The sequence below is a fragment of the Mus caroli genome, chromosome 5 (genome assembly GCF_900094665.2).
Source record: "Mus caroli chromosome 5, CAROLI_EIJ_v1.1, whole genome shotgun sequence".
Lineage (NCBI taxonomy): Eukaryota > Metazoa > Chordata > Mammalia > Rodentia > Muridae > Mus > Mus caroli.
The window spans coordinates 100,010,813-100,031,377 of NC_034574.1; the positions used below are offsets into that span (position 1 = coordinate 100,010,813).

The 20,565-nt window shown below is 45.2% G+C and overlaps 1 protein-coding gene across 1 annotated transcript in view; it reads right to left on the reverse strand.

Moving 5' to 3' along the window:
• Tgfbr3 (transforming growth factor beta receptor 3) overlaps positions 1-20,565 on the reverse strand; it is a 180,037-nt gene that overhangs the window by 3,460 nt on the left and 156,012 nt on the right. Inside the window, exons 14-16 of the mRNA XM_021163025.2 lie at positions 19,323-19,440; positions 10,153-10,200; positions 7,297-7,404 (exon numbers count right to left, since the gene is read on the reverse strand). Of these exons, the coding sequence (XP_021018684.1) occupies positions 7,297-7,404; positions 10,153-10,200; positions 19,323-19,440 (274 nt within the window). The remainder of the gene's footprint in view (positions 1-7,296; positions 7,405-10,152; positions 10,201-19,322; positions 19,441-20,565) is intronic.

The window sequence follows — 20,565 nt, forward strand, 5'->3', positions numbered from 1 at the left end:
GTCCCCCACACGGACACCCTTTTCTTTAACATGTTACCTGATGCTTTTCTCAATTAGAGGCAGGAGCAGCTGGAGCAGCCCAGGCTGACTGGAGGTCCTTTTGCTTTAAGGTTTTTTTTTGGTTTGTTTGGTTTTTTTTTTTTTTTTTTTTTGGTTTGTTATTGTTTTTATAAGCCAATAAGAGTGTTTTCTGTATGGCCAGTTGTGGCTAGGATCTCTGGTGGCTCGTGACAATTTCTCTGGATTCTAGAACCTACAACTCTCAAAGCATCACCAGTATCTGCTAGCTAGGGGTGAATCTTCTGACACCGTGAAACTGCAGAACCATCTCACAAGTTCATGACCAAGTTCAAGACCGAGTTGTAAAGTTAACCACAAATCAACATAACAATGTTCTAAGTATGTCTATAATTGTTTTATTGGCCTATCTCTTTTTGTGCTAGGGATGAGATCTAGGATTTTGCACAGGCTGGGCATAAGCCACATATCACAGTCCCTTTTGCTTGAATGCCTTGTTAAACACCGACCCGGCTAGTGACTTTGAGAGCTTGCCCTGGCCACAGCACAACAGCTTTGTATGCCCAGCATGAAACCCACCAGAGAAGTACGACTAGGAAGGGGGCTGAGGGGGAGGGGGCTGAGAGGAGAGGGGGCTGGGGTCACTGCCAAGGGAAAACCCTTTGGGGCAAGGAGCTCAAACACATGGGACCTGCACTGGTTGCCCGAGAAGTACCTCTTTGCATTTGAGGCTCTCTGTTGAGTTCAGTGTGAGCATGTCCTGACACATTAAATGCCCCACTTGTCATTACACACCCTGCTGCATTACAGCTCCACCCGCTCTTTGTGCCAAGTGTGCAATGCTCTGGAGAGGGAGGAAAGCTCGGGTCACACATGGTTTGCATTTAACTGTGTGAGAGGCCCTATGGTTAGCTAGTCTCTTCCGTGAAACTGGCCTTAAAAAAAAAAGACTCTAGGTAGAGGAGAGTGGTGGGAGCTGCTGCCCCAATACCCCCTTAGCTGTCCCCACCACCACCGACGTGGGAAGCCCCCAGCAGGACAGGTCTGTTTATGAGTTAGGCCCTCTCTTTCCTGTCATGCTGAAATACACATCTATCAGCCAGAGATAAGCAACCCTCCCTTCTGCTTCATTAAAACACAACACTGCATCAGCTAGCACAGGCTCTGACCTCTGAACCAGCTCAGGAACCAGAGGCCTATACTTCCACTGCCTTCCTGGGGCCCCCTCAAAGATCTCTGCCAAACGCAGTTCTGCAAAAGGCAGCCCCGGCTCCTGCCCGGGTCAGGTTTCAGCTTTCCCTGACACAGCTCTGTAGGCTTCTGCATCCACCTCAGAGCACCTGGGGCCATTGCATGCATTTGGCTTGCTCTAATTATTTTTTCTTCTGGGATTGGAGGGGGAGAAAGGAAGGCATCAGTATTCCCAAGGAGCAGGCAAGTCAGAGTGTCTTCTCCCCTGCAGGATTTTGGATCTTCCTCAGCACTGCCCCCTTCAAATGTGTATGTAACCACGGGGGAGAAGTAACACTCTGCCAAAAATTCACTGTCTCATAAATGGGAGATCATTTCTAGAAAATAATCTAATCTTTTTTCTTCCTTTCCCCTCCCCCTCTGTTTATCTCCCCTGTCTCTTCTGTGTTTGAACCCAGCGCCTTGGATATGATAGGCCCTACCTGAGTTTATATTCCCATATATTTCCAGCCCTTAACTATTCTGATGTACACACAGACACACACACACACACACACACACAACACTTTACCACTCACATGTTAATCCGTTCTCAGTTGAATCCTCCTGTAGCCCATTAGAAGGCTATGGTGGCCATACATAAGCTTGCTTATTTGTTTGTTTGTTTATCCAGAGCTAGAGGCCTTGAACTTGGCTAGGTAAACACTCTGAGTTAAATCCCTTATCTCTGAGCCTCACTAAAAGAACAACCTCTCCCCTTTTAAATCAAGGGCACACTGGTCTAAAGGGAGGTTCCTCTCATCCCTTTGGGCTCTGCTGGCCTTGTGAGCTCTGTGTCTAGTGGATGAGGCAGGATGGCCCTGCTCCTCCGGGGCAGCATGCTCATGTTTATCTCTTCTAGAACAGGACAATGCTTGATGAGTCAAAGCTCAGGAAAAATGTCAGCAGTGTGTCCTGCCCAGGAAGTCTGAAGATTTGCTTCCTGGGAAGTGTCTCTTTGCTGTGTCAGCATATTTTAATACCCATTAGAAAAAGCTCTCATAACTTTCAGAGTCTTGGAAGCTCTTGTCTTGCTAATGTAAAACCCTGGAGAGAGAGAGACAGAGACACACAGAGCGAGACAGACACACATACACACACAGAGACAGACAGACAGAGACAGGCAGACAGAGAGAGAGAGAGAGCCCATACTCAAAATAGTGGGGCATGCCCTGAGGTGGACGAGTCATACTAACCTATTACCCTATTACTCTTACTGACTTTGGTTCAGCGCAAGAGAATCCGTCAGGGAACCTGTTTGTAACGAATCCTGGAGCAGGCTGCAGGCTGGCTATCTGGACTAGATGAATCTGTGAGCTCTGCGTGCAAGGGAGAGACTCTGCCTCAATATATAAAGTATAAAGGTATAAGCCTGTCATAGAGGGCTCAAAAGCGTAGGCGACTGAGACACCAGACAACGAAGGAAGAGGAGGTGCCTAGGGTCTTCATACTCTAGTGGAGTAGATCCCACTGCTGCACTAGAAGCAATATGGCTCCCCTGAGTTTCCTCTGTCCCTTGCAAGACTGGAACCTGCCTGTCATTATCCAGGAAGAAGAGGTCATGCATCCTTTCCAGACCTTGAGGGTACTGGAAACACCCAGTCCAAGACACCACAGCTGAGTTCAAGGTGCTGCTGAGGAGGTATGACACACTTGGGCTCAGCTGATGACGGGCTCAGCCTCACACCTACTGAAGCAGAGTGGCCTCGGTCCTCTCGTGACAGCCCACATGTTTGTTCCCTCTGGAACATGACACGTGTTTGATTATCCACACTTAGGAAAAGTGTCAGTACTGTGCCCTGCCCTGGAAGTTTGAATATTTCTTTTCTCATGTTGCTATGTCAGCACTTTTTATTAATTTTTTTTTTTTTTTTTTTTAAGGCAAGACCTATACTGTGCAGGTAGGAAACAGGAAGGTCTGTTTCAGGAAAAATCCTATGAGCTCAGAGGAAAGATGCAGGGGTGACCCTGGAGCTCATCCATAAAACAGCCCTCTCAACACACCCTATGGAATTTTGCATGACTACAGCCTCCATATTCGTAACTACTCCTGTATTATTTTCAGATAGATAACCCAGGCACAGGGGGAGAAGAGAACTTTAAAAAACAAACAAACAAAGGAAAGGAAAATTATAGTTCTTAGAATTAAAAAAAAATCACGGCAGGATTCTAGGTAACTGAAAGAGATGAAGCAGAGGGCTGGTTAGGTTCATCTTTCAAATAATTCATATAGTGAGAGAATACAGGAAACAGGGGTGAGAAAGGACAGAGAAAAGAAAAACTGACTGACACATGCCTGTCACCTTAGCACTTAGGAGTCTAAGACAGGAGGACCACAAGTTTGAGGCCAGTTTGGACCACATAGTGAGTTCAAAGCCAACATAGGTTGTGCTGAGATACTCTATATCACCCTACACACACACACACACACACACACACACACACACACATACACACACACACACACACACACCAATTAAGAAAGAGGGACGGAAAGAACGATGGATGGTTTTTTTAGGCTGAAAGCCCAATTAATTCCCAGCACAAAAATATGAAAACACCCCTAAATCAAGGGATGTTATTATTATAAAGATGATTCCAGAAAGGAAAGTCAGGTCACAAGTGGAGAGAATTAGAAAGATAAATCTAAGCAGTCTCAAACCCTCAGCAGCAATCTTTGAGCTAGAGAAAAACACGAGGGGCACTTTCAAAATTCCAAGGGATCATTTATAATCTAACAGAGGATAGCATGTTTGTCAAGCAAGTGTTTTTATAACATGGGGATATTTCAGACTCATGGTATAAAGGGAACACGTATCTCCCATGTCCCCTTTAAACCAAGAAGAAGGAAGGCGTGGGATGCATGGCCTAAGGCATCCCTGACCCAAAGAAAAGCGCTGGAAAACTCCACACTGGAGGCAAAAGAGACAGTTTGCAGTGGGACAAGTTGGACAGGTCCAGCTGGCTTAAAACCTGTTTTATTTTTAAGAGTGGAGGAGGAGAGTGAGCCTATGCGTGTGAGTAGCTGCTGGGCATCGAAGCTGGGAATCGAACCCGGGTTCTGTGAAGTACTCTTGTGGAAGAAAATGGATGGCATTGGGGTGTGTGTGTGTGTGTGTGTGTCAGGAGGTCATAACAGCTGGCAGTCAGTAGACAAACTGATGATAAATGCCTAGAAAACTAAGCTAGTGGGAGATGGGATACAGAGAAATGCTGCTTATCTTTGGAAAAACCTAAACGCATGGGGGAGAGGTAATAGAGCTATCACACCGAATGGCTAAATTGTGATCGGCGTGTGTGTGTGTGTGTGTGTGTGTGTGTGTGTGTGTGAATGTGTATCCAACCAAGACTTTAGTGTGGTTCTACCAGAGCAGTAGCGGTTCTCAACCTGTGGATCGAATGACCCTGTCCCAGGGTTGCAGGCCAGATAGCCTGCATATCAGATATTTATACTATGATTCGTAACAGTAGTAAAATTTCAGTTATGAAGTAGCAACAAAAATAATTTTAAGGCTTGGGGTCACCACAGCATGAGGAGCTGTAGCATCGGGAAGACCCTCACAGCATGAGGGTCGCAGCTTTGCTCCAGAAAACAACAGATGTCAACACACCTACGACTCTGGGACCTGTGTCACAGAAACCTTGGACCAGAACCACACCTACCCCCAACCATCTCTCCTCTGTTCACAGTGAGACAGGGTTTTAAAATAGGGTTCTCCAAACAGAATTAATAGAGCCCAAAGGCAGTTATCTCATTGTACCTGGTGTTGCAATAAGACAGAGTAGGAACCCTATCTTTTTAGACTAAAAGTTATTCCAGGAACATAAGTGTCAAGATTCAAATCTGTGACTTGGGGTGTGCCTTGGAAAGGCTGGAGAACGTGAGCAGAGGGAGTCATCCAAATGAGGGGTTGTTCTGGACACAGAGGCAGAGCACCCTGAACCCCCAAATATACCATATAAGGTCTGAGTTCCACAGTTAGCTTATTGTGGAAATTAAAGGACTGAGTCGGTGTTTGGATGTCCGGCTCTGCTTGCTGGCCACAGCATTCTGACCATCCCTGTTCATCTAAACTTGCTGCTGGTTGATCCACGTCAGAGACTAACTGGGCTCTGGACTGAGCCCTCTTTGTGTTTATTTGGTACTAAGATTAATTTTGAGCTGTGCCTAAGATTAGCTGGGGACCACAACTTTGACTGAAAAGCCACTTTGGAGCAGAATCATGAGCAACGACAAGAGCTTAAGCCAAACGACAGCATCCATAGGTCTTTTGGTTTCTGAGTCAGCACAAATACAAACTGTGTGCTGGAAGGGCCTTTTGTTTGTCTCTAAGTTGTGTGCAAACTTTATTTTTGTATTAACGGTACTTTCAGCTTCCCTCTGGGGCTTTTGTTTGGATGACAGAGGGTGAGGTACAACCACCTCCGACTTCAGTGAGGAGCAGGGCACAACACTCAGGCTTTGTCCTCTATCAACTTGATGCTTGGCTTTGGACAAATCTGGGGTTGCCAGAGGGATCTCAGTGGGGCCTGCTTCCACAGTGAGTATCATTTGGTAACCCTGTATTATGCCTGGCCTGGCTTCCTAGCCCAAGACGGACCATGTGGGTTTCAGGATCGGTTCTAAGACCCAAGCCAGCCAGTGACTGAGTACACACATGGAAAACATCTGTGAGTGACCAGCCCCACATAAAATCCTCAGGGCTACAGTCTTCCTGGAGTACTTTCAAGTTTATTCCCAGTAGACAATGTAGGCTGCCAAGTGCCCTAGAACCTCCTCCATGCAGGAGGCTGGAAAAAGTTGCAAAGAACTATTAGTTTGAGATCTAAACATGTCAGTATTGCTGTGATAAAAGTATTTACTCCAAAATTCTACTCTGCTAAAAGCTGACCCTTCGGGTTCTTTTCTGAACTTTTGCATGGGGAAAACTTCTTCAAATGACTCACAGGCATTTATATGACGCTCAGAACCACCACCCCACTTAGGCCTTCGTTTTCTCTGACATGAAACACATTTCCCTGGAGTTGCTGGTTAGGAACCGACTCTTGAGGACTTAGAGCTCCATTATTATTAAACTCTCTTAAGCTTTTGCCACTACGTTGGCTTTCACAAGGTAGATGACTTCCTAGGCCTGGTGTAGGTCTGCTGCTGTTTGTGGCCCGATCTAAAATACTTTGTTACAAGGTGTAGCATTTGAAGTGAAAAGAGAGTCAGAACCTTTAGCTAGCAAACACGTTGGTGTCATACTTTTCTCAAGAGTTTGAGGCTCTGTCTAGCAACCAGCAGAAAACATGGGAGCTGGGAATGAGCGCCTGCTGCCCAAGCATAATGGCTGGGGTATAGAATTTCCCAGAACTTATGTAAAGTCCAGGGAAGGCTGATGGCTAACTGTAATCTTAAGGCTTCGGGAGTCGAAGACAGGATTATTGGGGCAACTCTGTATTCACCAAAAGAACATCAAAGCGGGAAGGTGAGATGGGAGAGGACACCTTTAACTTTTTTTTGTTTCACTTTTTATATTTTTTTAGTCATAAAAATATATTTTGAAATTTAAACTTTGTAAAATAGGAGAATCTTGTTTATGAGTGATGTCATGAGTTAAAGGCCAGGAGGTTGTGGTTTGGAGTCCCTGACTCCAATGCCCTGGCAGCTGTGGTCATGAGCAACTGGTCTCCCTCATCACAGCAGCTTATTCCACAGCCTGTCATTTTGGAGCGAAGGTTTCTAGTTCCAGTTTGTCATGCTACCCAGACTCCTTTAGGTTCTATGACAAGATTAGAACTGTATTAGAAGCTGACATCACCAGCACTGTAACTGCAGCTAACAAAAGCAGGGTAAACATTTTTTTTCTAGGCATCACTTAGACCAAGTTACATTTTTTATGTGACCTAAAACTCAAAATGCATAAATATAAGAATAGTGAAAATGGATGTTCTCTTCCTTTTGCTTAATATATCACCTGTCCAACAAAAACTCTGGTGTCTATTGTGTGGCGGGTGCCCTGCGTGGCCCAGATGCACCCTAGTTTCCAGTGAGTAGTCACTAACCTGTGTGGGAGTAGATGTACCACAAGGCCCCCGTCAGGAGTGCTCCGATCACAAATGCTGCAAACGCAATGCCCATCACGGTGAGCGTGTCCAGGCCGTGGAAAATCTCTAGAAGAGGGGAAGAGATACATACATGATGTCAAGCTGTCTGTCTCACATTTCAGCTTCATTCTCACTTCCTAAGCACAGTCACAGTAAGATCAGGGATTATAATCACAGTAAACTCTATATTTTGTTACTTGCAAATATGCTGACAAAGGAAAAGATGGATTGATTGGGCTTTTATATATTCTGTTTGCAATTTATTCTGAGCAAAGTGATTTTTCTAAATAAAAAATTTCCAGCTTATTTAATTTACTTTGTTTGTATGACTCTTTTGCCTGCATACACTTAAGTGGACCAGGGGTGTGCCCCTTGAATCTCCTATCTTAGAACTGGGGTTCTGCATGGGTATGGGCCACCATAAGGGTGCTAGGGACCCAACTTGGGTCCTTTGCAAGAGCAGTAAGTGCTCTTAATCACTGAGCCATCTCTCCAGACCCCCAAAATGTCACTTTAAAAAATAAGATTTATAAATGTTGTGATAACTTGAAAAGTCACAAGTTAAAATACTTTAGACAGTAAAGAACCAGGAGTGCACAGCCTTAGCCCCAGCACTCAGGATACAGAGGCAGGCAGATCAAGATGAGTTCAAGACCAGCCTGGTCTATACAGTGAGTTCCAGGCCAACCGAAGCTACACAGTGAGACCCCATCTTTTTAAAAAAAGTAAACTTCCCACTACCAAAATCAGCCTTGTTGCTTCTTCCTTGGGTGGTTCCAAGCAATGAGGCTCACCATAGCCTTAGCGGACTCTGAAGTGTTTTTGAGAACACTTACAGAGTCGGAAAGATGAGAGGGAAAGAGAACAGAACAGAATGAATTATTCTTGTGCATTAGAACACACCACGGAGTTCACAGTAAGCCCCAGCCTTAATCCTCATGAGCAGCCTCGCTCTAAACAACCTGCTCTTTGACGCCTTTCCAACTCTGTTCTTTCCGTGAAGAAAATTACTTTTCAGTGGGTGCCACGTCAGTTTTACAGTCAGGAAAACCTGTAAAAGAACTAATTGTTCCTCTACTTGGCAAAGTTGTTTTTTTTTATGTTTGAAATTGACTTCAGCTCTCAGAAATTGGATATTTCCTTTCATTCAAGACTAAGTATCTTTGAGTTAGGACTAGTTTGTAAAGAAGTGTTTGGTAAGATAAAAGTCTGTCTTTATATACACACAGATGTGTGTGTGTAATTTTTTTAAATTGAAGGTACAAGTTTTCTCCATGTCACAATTTCTTCTTTTACTCCATTCAGAAGCAACCCTAACTGAACGTTCTACAAATGAAACCTCTGCGCTTTTGAACTCACACCAACACAAAAGATTCAGTCATAGGCAAAGGTGACCCCTCAGTACCCAAAGCCATTTGAAGGCTTTTGTTCAGTATTGCCCTATGGAAGGAGTTTCAAAGGACCCAGGCTCTTCCAGCTGCATGCCTGCTGGTGTGTTCATTTACATTCTGGAATAAGGAGGTTGGCTCCACCCACCACAGGCAGGAGGTGACACAAGATGAGTCAGTATGATGGAGAGGCAGTCCTGGGAAGGAACACAGAACGAGAAACCAGGAAGAGCCTGGCGGAAGTTACAATGACAGGCCAACCCTTCAGGCCATGAAGCTTAATCTAGTCCATGGGACAGATACAAAGAGGCGCTGGACCATCAGGGTTAGGGTTATGCCTACAAATGCAAAGATAGCGTGCTCCTAAGTCTTTTAGTAAAAACATCCTGAAATTCCAATGACAGAGATGTCACTTATGAAGATAAGCTCACTGGGTCTGTTACTGAGTTTGCGGTTCTCCATTATTCCATAATCTCCTGGAAACAAGCCATTAAAACATAAAAAGGGCTTTCTATAAAAGTACTCTAAAGAATGATTTGTATAAAGCACTCTTGAGACAGAGATGGGTGAATCTCTGAGTTCGAGGCCAGCCTGGTCTACAAAGTGAGTTCCAGAATAGCCAGGGCCACACAGAGAAACCCTGTCTCGGAAAAAAAAAAAAAAAAAACAACAACAAACCAAAAAGTAAAAATTAAAAAAAAAAAAAAAGAAAAGAAAAAGAAAGATAGTTAAAGAAAAGAATACTATGTATGTCTTGTGGTCAGCAATGGGAACCAGTCCTGGGAGTCTCCAGGAAGAAAACAATACAGACTTCTCCTCACAGGGACATATCATCTAGAACTCTGGGTGGATGGCAAGAAGCCAAGGTGGAGTCCTGCTTCTGTGCCAGTGATAACCATGGAAACTCACTTCAATAATATACAAAATGATAACCACCTACATGACTCCCAACTCATCACCCTGTACCAATGGTGCTGAACACTTGTATGCTCTTACTCTCCCTAGCTCTCTCCATCCTTTGGCCTAAAAATAGTCTTGGATGTGTGGTGCTGAGTTCCTCTGAGCAGGTAACCACCACAGGCAGAATTTGAAGCAAACACTCCAGACTGGATGACAGGAAAAAACCCCAGAAATAATTAACTTGGTAAAGTGAGGCTGTAGCCTTCCCACTCTGGCTACATGTGTCAGTGGGTCAGCAAATTAAGGTTTTCATGCAGCAAAGGTTGAGACCTCGGGAATAGGGAGGGAGGGGGGCAAAGGAAGGACAGGGGAAGGGAAAAGGAAAGCATGAGAGGAAAGGAAGAGGAAGTGGGCAGGACGGCCCAGTATTCCTTATCAGCTCAGCTTGGCACGGCTTCTGCCCTAACCAGCACATTCTTAGAAAAGGCCAGAGGCTTTGCCTGGAAATAGTTGCATAAAGACTTACGTGGAGGAGGAGGAACCGGACTGGACTCCTTCGTGTTTGGAACATTTTCTGAAACAAAAGCATAAGTCACAATGCATTCCACTGACGTAAGGGATCATCAGGCTCAGCAGACCAGACGTTTTTCTATTTGTTTGTGTGTGTGTGTGTGTGTGTGTGTGTGTGTGTGTAATCCTGTGGGGGTGCTACTGGAGGCTAGTATTGGATTCCCTGGAGCTAGAATTCTAAGTTGTGGGCCACCTGACTTGGGTGTTGGGCGCTAACCTCTGGTTCTCTAGAAGAGCACCCAGCTCTCTTAACTGCTGCGCCATCTCTCCAGCCCCATCTTAGTAAACACTCTGTGAAACTGCTGCCAGTATCCCTCTTTACATATCAAAAGTCCATCTCAGAAAAGTTAGGCACTGTAGTTTGCTAATGAGAGATTACAGAGAAGGAAAGCCAAAGGCACCCGAAACTAAGGGCTGAGTCTGACTGCGTGCATGTATTCATCTCTACGGTTACCTATACAAGGGTTCAATACCGACAAAAAACCGTGCATCTCCAATACAGTCACAACACTGTTCCCTCTTTTAAACATTCTTTTAATAATCGACAGCTTTCAGCTGGGCATAGCGGCAGGTGTCTTTAATCCTAACACTCAGGAGGTAGAGGCAGGTGTATTCGAGGCTAAGCCTGGTCTACATAGAGACCACGGTTTCAGGACAGCCAAAACCACATAGTGAGACCCTGTCTCGGAAAAACCACCACCACCACAATCTACCGCTGTTGTAACTTCTCTCCTTAACCGCAGGGTTAGGTTTGGCTTCGCTATTGGTGTTACCAGATTCATTCTCTTCTCACCATATCCCAAATGTTTTCTCCTACTGGGTCCCCTCAAAGTGAACTCCTGAGAGCCCCCAGGGACTCCCCTTTGTATACATAGAAAAACAAGTGCGGTCTGCTTCCAATGAAACATAGTATCTTCTCCCCTTTCCCAGGTCCTGACGCTGGTGGCTCCTCCTTCTTTAAGGTTTGCACAGGCTCATTCAATTACACCTTATAAACTAATTCCTGCTGTGCTGGCCCTGGTCTCTTCACATTGCTCATCCCCCTTTCCTGTTACATGGGCTGTATCCTAACACGCTAGAGTGCCGGGCAGTGTGGAGGTTCCCAGCATTTCTTTTTGTCCTGCCTTGAGGAGAAGCGGGGACTTGGACTTCTAGAGGTGCCTGGTGACAGGTGCTTAAAATGCTGACACCCTTTTGGAAAATGGTGGAAACAAGAAATAAGATGACAAAAAGTTTAGGTGCCTCAATAATTAATTCTGTAGCTTCGAAGTAGTAGAGTGCCACAGATCCGAGAGGTTTTATATGATGCTAAACCCTGTTGAGGCAGGCAGAGAAAGAATTTGCAATTACTACTTTACAAACGAGTGTGGTCTGAGACTCTGATATCCTGTGACCTGCCCGAGATCACAGCTGGGAAGCATCAGGGCCAAGGGCTGAGCCACAATTTCTGACTCTTGCCTCCAGGCTACAGAGGAGTGCTCGTCCTTGCCCTCAGCTGGGGAAGTCCTGCCTTAGTAACTGCTGTGCACAGGGCTTGTTGCTCTCCACAGTGAGATGGGCTTAAACCAGGGTGCTGACACTGTGGCCTGGGATGGGAAATTGCAATTTGAAATGATTTATTTAAAGAAAGCAAAAGAAGAATATTGCATGAGGTGAAAATTACATGAAATTCAAGTTTGTTCCATAAGCACAGTGCCCTATGATCTGAGCACTTGAGGCAGGGGCTGGATATGTCCCAAACCAAATGTATTATCTCTCTGCCTTTCCTAGAAAAAGGGTGAAGAACCTCTGGTTCAGGCTCCACCTTTCTCTTCAGAGTTTAAACATGGTCTGTGCTCAGTGTCTCTCAATTTCAGCTCCTTCATTCAATAAAGACACACTTTTAATTCATAGCAAAACAACACCGACAAGAAAAGAATTTGTGGAGTTTAGACCAAAATTATGCAAGCTGGCCTTATTAAATTAAAAACAAATAATAAGGTTGACAGCAGGAAAGGAGATGGTTGCTTGTTCTCGGGGCTAACAAGCTCAGTTGGACCAAGTCCAGTTCATCATGGTGGCCCCCTGATGAGGAAATGTTTGTGTTACATTTCAATACAGTTACCAAGAAAATTAAGGCGCTTTAAAAAAAAATCAATTCAGAGGGCCAGGCATAGTGTATCATCCAATAACCCCAATCCCTGGAAGGTGTTCGTTAAGGGACAGGTTGGATACACGGTGGCTTTGGATCAGTTTGAGCTGCACAGTGAGACTCTGTGGTGTTTGATTGCTCATGTGACACAACGCAGAAATACCTGGGAGGAGAGTTGTACTCAGGGGTTGTCCCCATGGTGGTGTGGAAGCATGTGGAGGGGGGTACTATCTTAAATTAATTGATGTGGGAAGACTCAGTCCAGTGTGGGAGGGAGGTGTTATTCCTAGACAAGGGTCTTAAATGTGCACAAGAGAGACAGAGCTGAGTCTAAGCAAGTGTGTGTGCCGAGGTTTCTTGCTACTCTTGGCCCCTGGTATGGTGAGACTAGATTCTTGAAGTTCCTGCTTTGATTTCTTCCAAGGAATAGACTGTAAGCTAGAACCACAAACTAAATAAACTACTCCCCTCTTCTATGTGGCTTTTTTTGTTGTTGTTGTTTGGATATTTTATCACTGCACAAGACATGAAACTAGAACACTGCCTTAGGGGAAAAAATGATACAATTCAGTATACAGAACTTGCACTCGTTGTACCAACTATAAAATGCATTTAGGTGGGGCTGGAGAGATGACTCAGTGTTTAAGAGCACTGGCTGTTCTAGAGGACCTGGGTGTGATACCCAGCACCCACATAGTGGCTTACAATTATTGGTAACTTTAATTTCAGGGGGTCAGATGCTCTCTTCTGGCCTCTGAGCCCATCAGACAGGTGAGTGGCACACAAATACACATGAAGGCAAGACACCCCCCACATATAAAATAATAAAATACATTTTTTTAGAGTGATGCACTTTCTGGCTGGGGGTGTAGCACACTTGGTAGAGCATTTGCCTGGGTATCAGCTTCGTGGCAGCACAAACAACACTCACTCTAACATTTATAGATTTGTGCAGTACGATAAAGTAGACAAAAATCCTGCTCCTTTTACCTCCACCGTAAGAACTCCATGAAGTGGAAGCATCTAACCACAAAAACCCACCCACTTTCAGGAATCAGCCGTTTGATTCACTGAAGTAAGCGCAAAGGCATTTGAAGGTCTCAGCAGTGTGCATCACGCAAGAAGTGTGTGCACACTCACTTCTGGGAAGAGCTCCATGGAGTCTTCCGCCTGCGGTTAAACTTTCTCACTCAGAATCCCCAAGTGGTTTGAAAAGAATGATTCTCCCCGGGGGAGACCTCACATGTAAGCATTTAGGTTTTATGACAAGGCCTTCCTGATGGATGGTATTGTTTAAAAGTTCTTAATGGACTTAGGTTGTGATCTAATACTCTCCCTTTGCCCCAAACAGGGGGCTGGCTCTCCCAGAGAGCTAAACAGAAACACCCCTGCCTCATTTCCTTGAGTCAAGTCCCTTCTTGACTCTCTGTGCAGAGACAAGCCTACACAGCAGGGCAGAGGCTCCAGGGTTTATCCTCTAACAGTTCTTGTTCTCCATAACCCGAGTATAACTAAAATAGTGTCGGCCGTAACAATATTGACTTTGGGCTTAGGGGAAAAGACCGTTAGAAAGGAATCCTAGATATTGCTGTAAAGAGAATTTTAACAGTAGATTTCTTTGCAGAAAGAATACACTATAATCAACATTCTGGAGCAAATCTTTTCATATACTCTGAACAACTTTTGGTTTACCTCTAGAACCAAAACTTCCCCCCTCGGGCTGTTGGGCAGGGCTTTCGTGAATGCGCGAGCCTGGGGTGGGTTATGCTTGAGTAACTGACACAGCTTTTGGCCTCCTGTTTTAATTCAGTTCTTCTAAACACTGGAGGCCCTAAAATGCCCACAAAGAAACAAAGCATCAAACTGGCACACACACACACACACATCTGCTGGCATCTGGCAGAGGCAAGCCAGGGAGGAGGAGGCTTTGTGCGGTTGTTCAAAAGTATTTTTACCAACCTTACCTCCCTGATTCTGACCCTTCCTCTGGGCACTTTTCAGTATCTATGGAGTCCCTGGGCAGTGGTCTGTCACCTTATCTGCACTCTGCCACTTGACAATGGGAGTAGGGGTGAGGGGTGGGGAGTGGAGATGGGGGATTGGGAGGCTCTTTTGAAACTTGGAGACTTCTAGAATCCTACTGGGTTGTCACAACCTGGTTGGGGGTGGGCACGGGCATCTACTGGGTAGAAATGAAGGATGATGCTAAATATTCTACCGTGCACCTGAACCAGAGTTATCCAGCCTGGGGCGGATGCTATTCAGAGTGAGAAACATTGTGCTAGAAAGACCTTACAGGCTTAGTAGGAACCCAATAAACATGTTTTTATAATAAACAACCCAAAGCATCATTTCATGTTCTATTACCAGATTCTGTCTCTGCAGCATAACATTTACACGGCTTGCAGAGCCGAGTTCCTAAGTGATCAAAGCACTGGAGTTCTCCTCAACATCTTATTTCCTCTTCTGAAACAAGGCCTTCCTATGTAGCCCTGGCTGGCCTTGAACTCACAGAAATCTGTCTGCTTCTGCCTCCCAGGTGCTGAGATTAGAGATGTATGCTACCATACCCAGCCTTCTTCTCAAGATCTTTTGATGTTTCTTAAGTTTCAGAGGAATCTCTTGGATGACTGACAGATGAAATGGGCCATGGGAAGTTGTCAAACAAGATTCACCATGAGTAGTTGCTAAAGCTGGAAGTGGTGTGTTCCTGGGGAGGGGGCGGGGCATTCCATTTTTGTATACATTTAAAATCTTCCAAAGAGCAGTTTTCAAAACGTGAAGAGGCTGGAATAAGCTGAGTTCTCTACCCTGCTCCCTCCATGACGAGAGATGGATGAGTTCCTGCTCTGCCAGCTCCTGAGCGCCCCTTCCCTGTTCCTCTCCTCATCTTGCCCTTAACCTGAGGACAAACTTTTTTTTTTTTTTTTGAGTATTTTTGGTTCTGGAAAAATCCAAAAGTGTTCCATAAAGTCACGCCTCTTTTAGATCAATTTCCAACTCACAGACCTCTGCTTTCCGAAACCCTCCCCTCCCCTGAAAGAGCCCTGGCTTGGCAGAAAGCAAAGCAGGAAGTCCGCATTTACTGACAGCCCATAATATGCAGGTGCTTTTATTTTCCAATGTGGAGAAGATCCAACATTTCAAAAGTTTAAGTTGCTAAGAATTAAAAACTGGGTATAAATCGTGGCAAATTGGGAAGCCTGCCAACATGCTTTCGTGTCCCAGCAGTGATGGCAAACCGGCAGCAGCTCAGCTATTTTAATTGTTTTGCCAGAAACCATAATACGCATCAGCTATTTGTATCTTCTGCTTTTGTGTGTGTTTAAGTTATAAAGTCACAGAGTGTCTGGGTTTGCACTTTTAAACACACTCTAGCATTTTAACCCTATCATGTGGGTTTTCAACCCCTAATTTTTTTCATCTACCATTTAGCTGCTATTCATTAGAATACTCGGGCGCTGCATTGATAACAATGGGATGGGGAGGGGAAGAAGGGGGGAGGGGGTGGGGGAGGGGGGAAGGGGGGGGTGTAGAGGTGGGGAGGGAGAGGAGTAAAGGGGGGGAGGGAGGAGGAGAGGGTGGAGGTGAGAAGGGGAGGGGGTGTAGGTAGGGAGGGTAGAGTTGGAGAGGTGGGGAGAGTGAGGGGCAGGGGAAGGAGGGGGAGAGGGTGGAGTTGGGGAGGAGGAGGGGNGGAGAGGTGGGGAGAGTGAGGGGCAGGGGAAGGAGGGGGAGAGGGTGGAGTTGGGGAGGAGGAGGGGTGGAGGTAGGAGGGGATGGGGGAGTGGAGGGGGAAGGGGTGGAGGTGAGGAGGTGACTCCCCATAGTACCAGCAGATGTATGTTTGTTTTATTAAAAATAGGAATTAGATTACATGTGAAGGTTTGCAAAAGATGTAAGATCAAAAGAATGGGTTTGAATCCTGGTCTGCTATATGTAGGTGTGTGTCCAAGTTTGATAGAGAGGCTCTCTACAGAGCTACTGCAGGAATTAAATTCTGTAACACCCTATGCATTTAGCACAAAACAAATTCGATGTGGGACCCTCACCACCATTAATAGTCTAAGCATCTTCACCTATTGCTGAAGGTTTAAGTAGCAAGACAATCAGCCAACACTGATTCCAAAGGACTTAAAGACCAAAGGTGATACCTTCAGGAAGGTTCTATTAAAAACCTATGATTATTCATGTAGCTTTGATGGCCACTTGCCCTGCCCATTGAGGAAGAAACGCTGCCTGAAAGACGGACGTCCCCGTTCTTGGCAGCGGTGGTTGACACGTTGCCTGTATCTATGGTCCATAAAAATGCAACTGCAGTAAAGAAAGATGGAGCAAACGGGCAGGGATAGTGGGCTCTGTGGCAAGGACAGCAATAGGAATAGCATCAGGTCAGTAAGGCAGCTGGGGAACCTTACCCCACAGGTCATCCCTGATCTCCCACTCTCAGAAAGAACATTAGCTGTTCTTATTTTAAATAAGCCATGACTATTGGGCCAGTGATCTCCTGCCTTTTCCCAGTGTTATTCCAATGCCCTGAGTGGCTGAGAGAAACAGGTTTCAGTGCTCTACATGGAACAGAAATGATTTCAGAGCCAAAGAAACTAATCACACAGGGTGAGGGGTCATCATAAAGATGAGAATCAGCAGAAAAACCTACCTGTTCCTGCCAAGGAAGACGGATTTGCACATAGCCCCTTGGGAAGCTCAAGTTCAACTTCTCAATTTGTTTCACAAACCTGAGCAATAAATGGTTCACCCACTTGCTTCTCCAACTAAAATCTCACCTCAATTAGTGAGTCTCATTAAATTGCTTTGATATTTGGTTAAAAAAAAAAACTTTCCTCTTAGAGTTTTATGTAAAGAAAATACTAAGTGTTCAGTATAATGACTCTGAGTTTGAATAAAAGTAATTACCTAATTTACAAGAGAAATTACTTAGAAAAATACCACCAGAGTTTAACAAAAAAAAGAATGAAAGAATTGCTGGAAGTTATAGTGTTGTAATATTAAGGCCTAAGTACTGTCTGGCACAGGGCACAGCCAGTTGCTGTGTTCAATTACCATCTGAATGAGTGCTCTCAAAATAGGTAAGGGACAGGGACAGGGACAAGGACAGGGAACATGTGGCTGCTGCTGTTAATGGCTTTTATAGCACAAAACACAGCTAGCTGTTGACCAACTATGAGTTCTTTGCAACACAGTTAATTTATTCACATTCCTTTCCCCTACACGCAACAAAATGGCAGCAGTATCTGGGCAGCCCAGTTAAAGAGAGACCACCCGACCTTTCAGAAACCAAACAATAAAGTAAAATAAACCACTCTCAGGACAAAAGCCGTAAGCATCTGAGATGAACGTTCTGCGTTTAGGATGGCGGAAATGAACTGGAAATCGGCTCCTCCTTACAGGTCAGCTGACCTCCACGTCCCCTGTTCTAATGCTCCCTTTCCAGATAAGAACATGAAAAAGAGGGTTTGTGAGGTTTTGTCACAGCCAGTTGGGTATGGAGGGAGCAAGAGGAGAGTCCTCAACTTCAGGGCTGTGAGCCAGTCCTACCCCATGCTCCCTGCCTTTCTGTAGGAATGTGCACACGGAATGGCACAGCTCTTTTGACAAAGGCCGAATCGCATTTGAGAAACTGGCAGCACCCACTTGCCTCTTTTCTGGTAGCTCATGCCTGCTCCAGAACCACCCACTGCTTAATCCTGCCAAACCCCAGCCCTAAAGTGCCATCCTAGGGGTGCCCTAAACCCCAGATCTGGTGTCAGTACCAGTCAGCATGGCTCCCTTCTAATGCCTAGCAGCTAGGACCGAGCTGCTCACTGGCTCTTGCTCGGCAACTCTCTGCCCTTCAGGATGGAGCGACATGGTCTGTGATTCTAATCCTGAAATACCTTACCCTGGAGGCCTGACATCCCCTCTCACCCTGCCAGCCTTTTCTCAGCTTGACACCCTTTAGACAGCAAGGCCTCTGGAGAGTGACAGGCTGCTTCCAGACAGGAAAGATTGAAACTACTCAGATCTTCCCTGTTTCATTTGGTCCCACCCCAAAGCTGTTGACAGCTGCCTGATACATTGTAGCTTACTCCTGCCCCTGGTGCTGTGGTATCTTCCCTGCAGTCCTCAGGGTTCCCTGCTAGAGGTCTGCCTCCACCTGTCCTTAGGGTGCTCACACCACACATTTCAGGACAGGTCCCTCCTCTTCTATTAGGCACAGCGTGGTGGGTGTTCTTATACATGAAGGGACGGAAACTGGGGCTGTAAGGAGGACCAGCATTTGCTCTTGTACAAGGTTCTGAAAAGTCATTTATAAATGTCAACTTTCTTTCTGCCAGTATCCCTAAATGACAATGCTCACAGGTCACAGCCCCTCTCAAGGGTATCTATGGTTTTGATGAAGCGGTATGGCAGCTTGGAGCCAGTAGAATCATGAATGTGGAAAGCTGGACTGTGAATAGTGTGCAGGCCCCAGCACGCCATGGACTCACAGAAGCACATCTGAGTGTATCAGAGAGTAACAGGGCAGAGCCAACCTTTACCTTGACCTGATACTTTAGTGGCCATTAGAATCTTCTGCATGCTACCTAGACTCCTCCACTAAGCTGTTTCTCTAGTCCCTTGAGCTATTCTCTAAAGAATAAACAATCCATAAATAAATAAATAACAAAGTAGCCACAGGAACAGAATCACCTAAGGAAAATCTCTTGGGGCAAAGAATTATTTTCTAAAGCTACCAACTGGCGTTAAACTTAGCTTTTTTTTTTTTAACATTTATTTGTTCACTATAAATTGTGTGTATGTATGTGTGTGTGCACCACAGAACACGTATGGATGTATGTCAGAGGACAACTTGGGAAAGTGTATATGTGTCATACCATGCAAGTGTCACACCATGCTAGTGAAGGTCAGAGGAAGCTTGCAGGAGTTATTCATCTTCCTCACCATGTATGTTCTGGGGAATCTTTACAAGACAGGCCATAGGCTGTCATGCTTACCTTTATAATCTACTTGGAGGACCACGGCCAGGGGCTTGGTGAATGTCTTCTTATTCTGCATCATGGTCCAGATCATGGTGGCATCTAGAGAGGTGCAGGCATCGTCAGGAGACACACACTGTGGAGAGGCAGAGCAAGGCAGTCATGGCTCAGAAAGAAGTACCCTCCCCAGGCCTGCACACGATTGTCCTCTGGCCCCTTATTAGACGGCTTACGGCTATGAACCATGGGAAAAACAGGCCATGGGTGTGCTTTTTCAAAGAACCCTAAATAACCAGGGAGCAATCACGACAGACCCAGTGTATTTTCAGCTACACTGGAAGATGCAACTACCAATGGACAGCTTACAAACATCTTCCTTGCCCCTTGGCCACAAAAGAGATAGATGTTTCTGAATTAGTCTGTCAATTGGAGAACTGCAGGAGTGGTTTTTTGGCTCTGTACCATAATGGCTTTGTATAAGTGGTTTGTGATAACACCCATGGTCTGTAGCTGTGGGAACTGCACTTAAAGTGTTATACAATGATAGGATTTATATTTCTAATATAACCACACACACTGTCATGGTTGTTGGATTTTTTCTTTTTTTTTCACTCTACAACATTAGGCTTCCCACAGCATTTCTTTCCCTTTTTGTTATTTTGATTTGGCTTATTTTTTTCTCTTGGTGCTAGAGATTTAGTCCAGTCCCTCACACATGCTCAGTGAATATTTTATCAGTTCACCATATCCATGGCTTAGCCTGGGGTTGACTGTGCTTAACTTAGGTCCTAGGGAGGGAGTGACGCCTAGGTGTGTAAGCTGAGACCAGCAGCTTCTAGATATTTTAAGTCCTGAAACTAATCAGAAATCTAGACAGGAGGCATCACCTCTGGGCCACACACAAGAAGACATTCCACCCCTATCATTACCCCAAAACGAACAGAGGGAGGAAACTCCCTGAAAAGAGTTTTCTTGTAGAGGAAAACTATGTCTGTATTTTCTGTGTCAAGGCACGTTGTTGAAAAGATATGCAGTTCATTTCACGACTACATTTTCCTCTTGCTGTCTGGATAGCCCTCTAGTTAAATAGGAACATATAATGCTAACTCGGAGTCCGATCCTGGGCCAGACACATAATTCACAGCAAAGAGCAGCTAGATTCGGAGATCATCGACACCTTTTCCTAGAAGGTTCTTGGGCCTTTTCTATTGTCACAGAAGTACTTGGGAGTTACTAGAGATGGGGAAATTCTGCCTTTAAG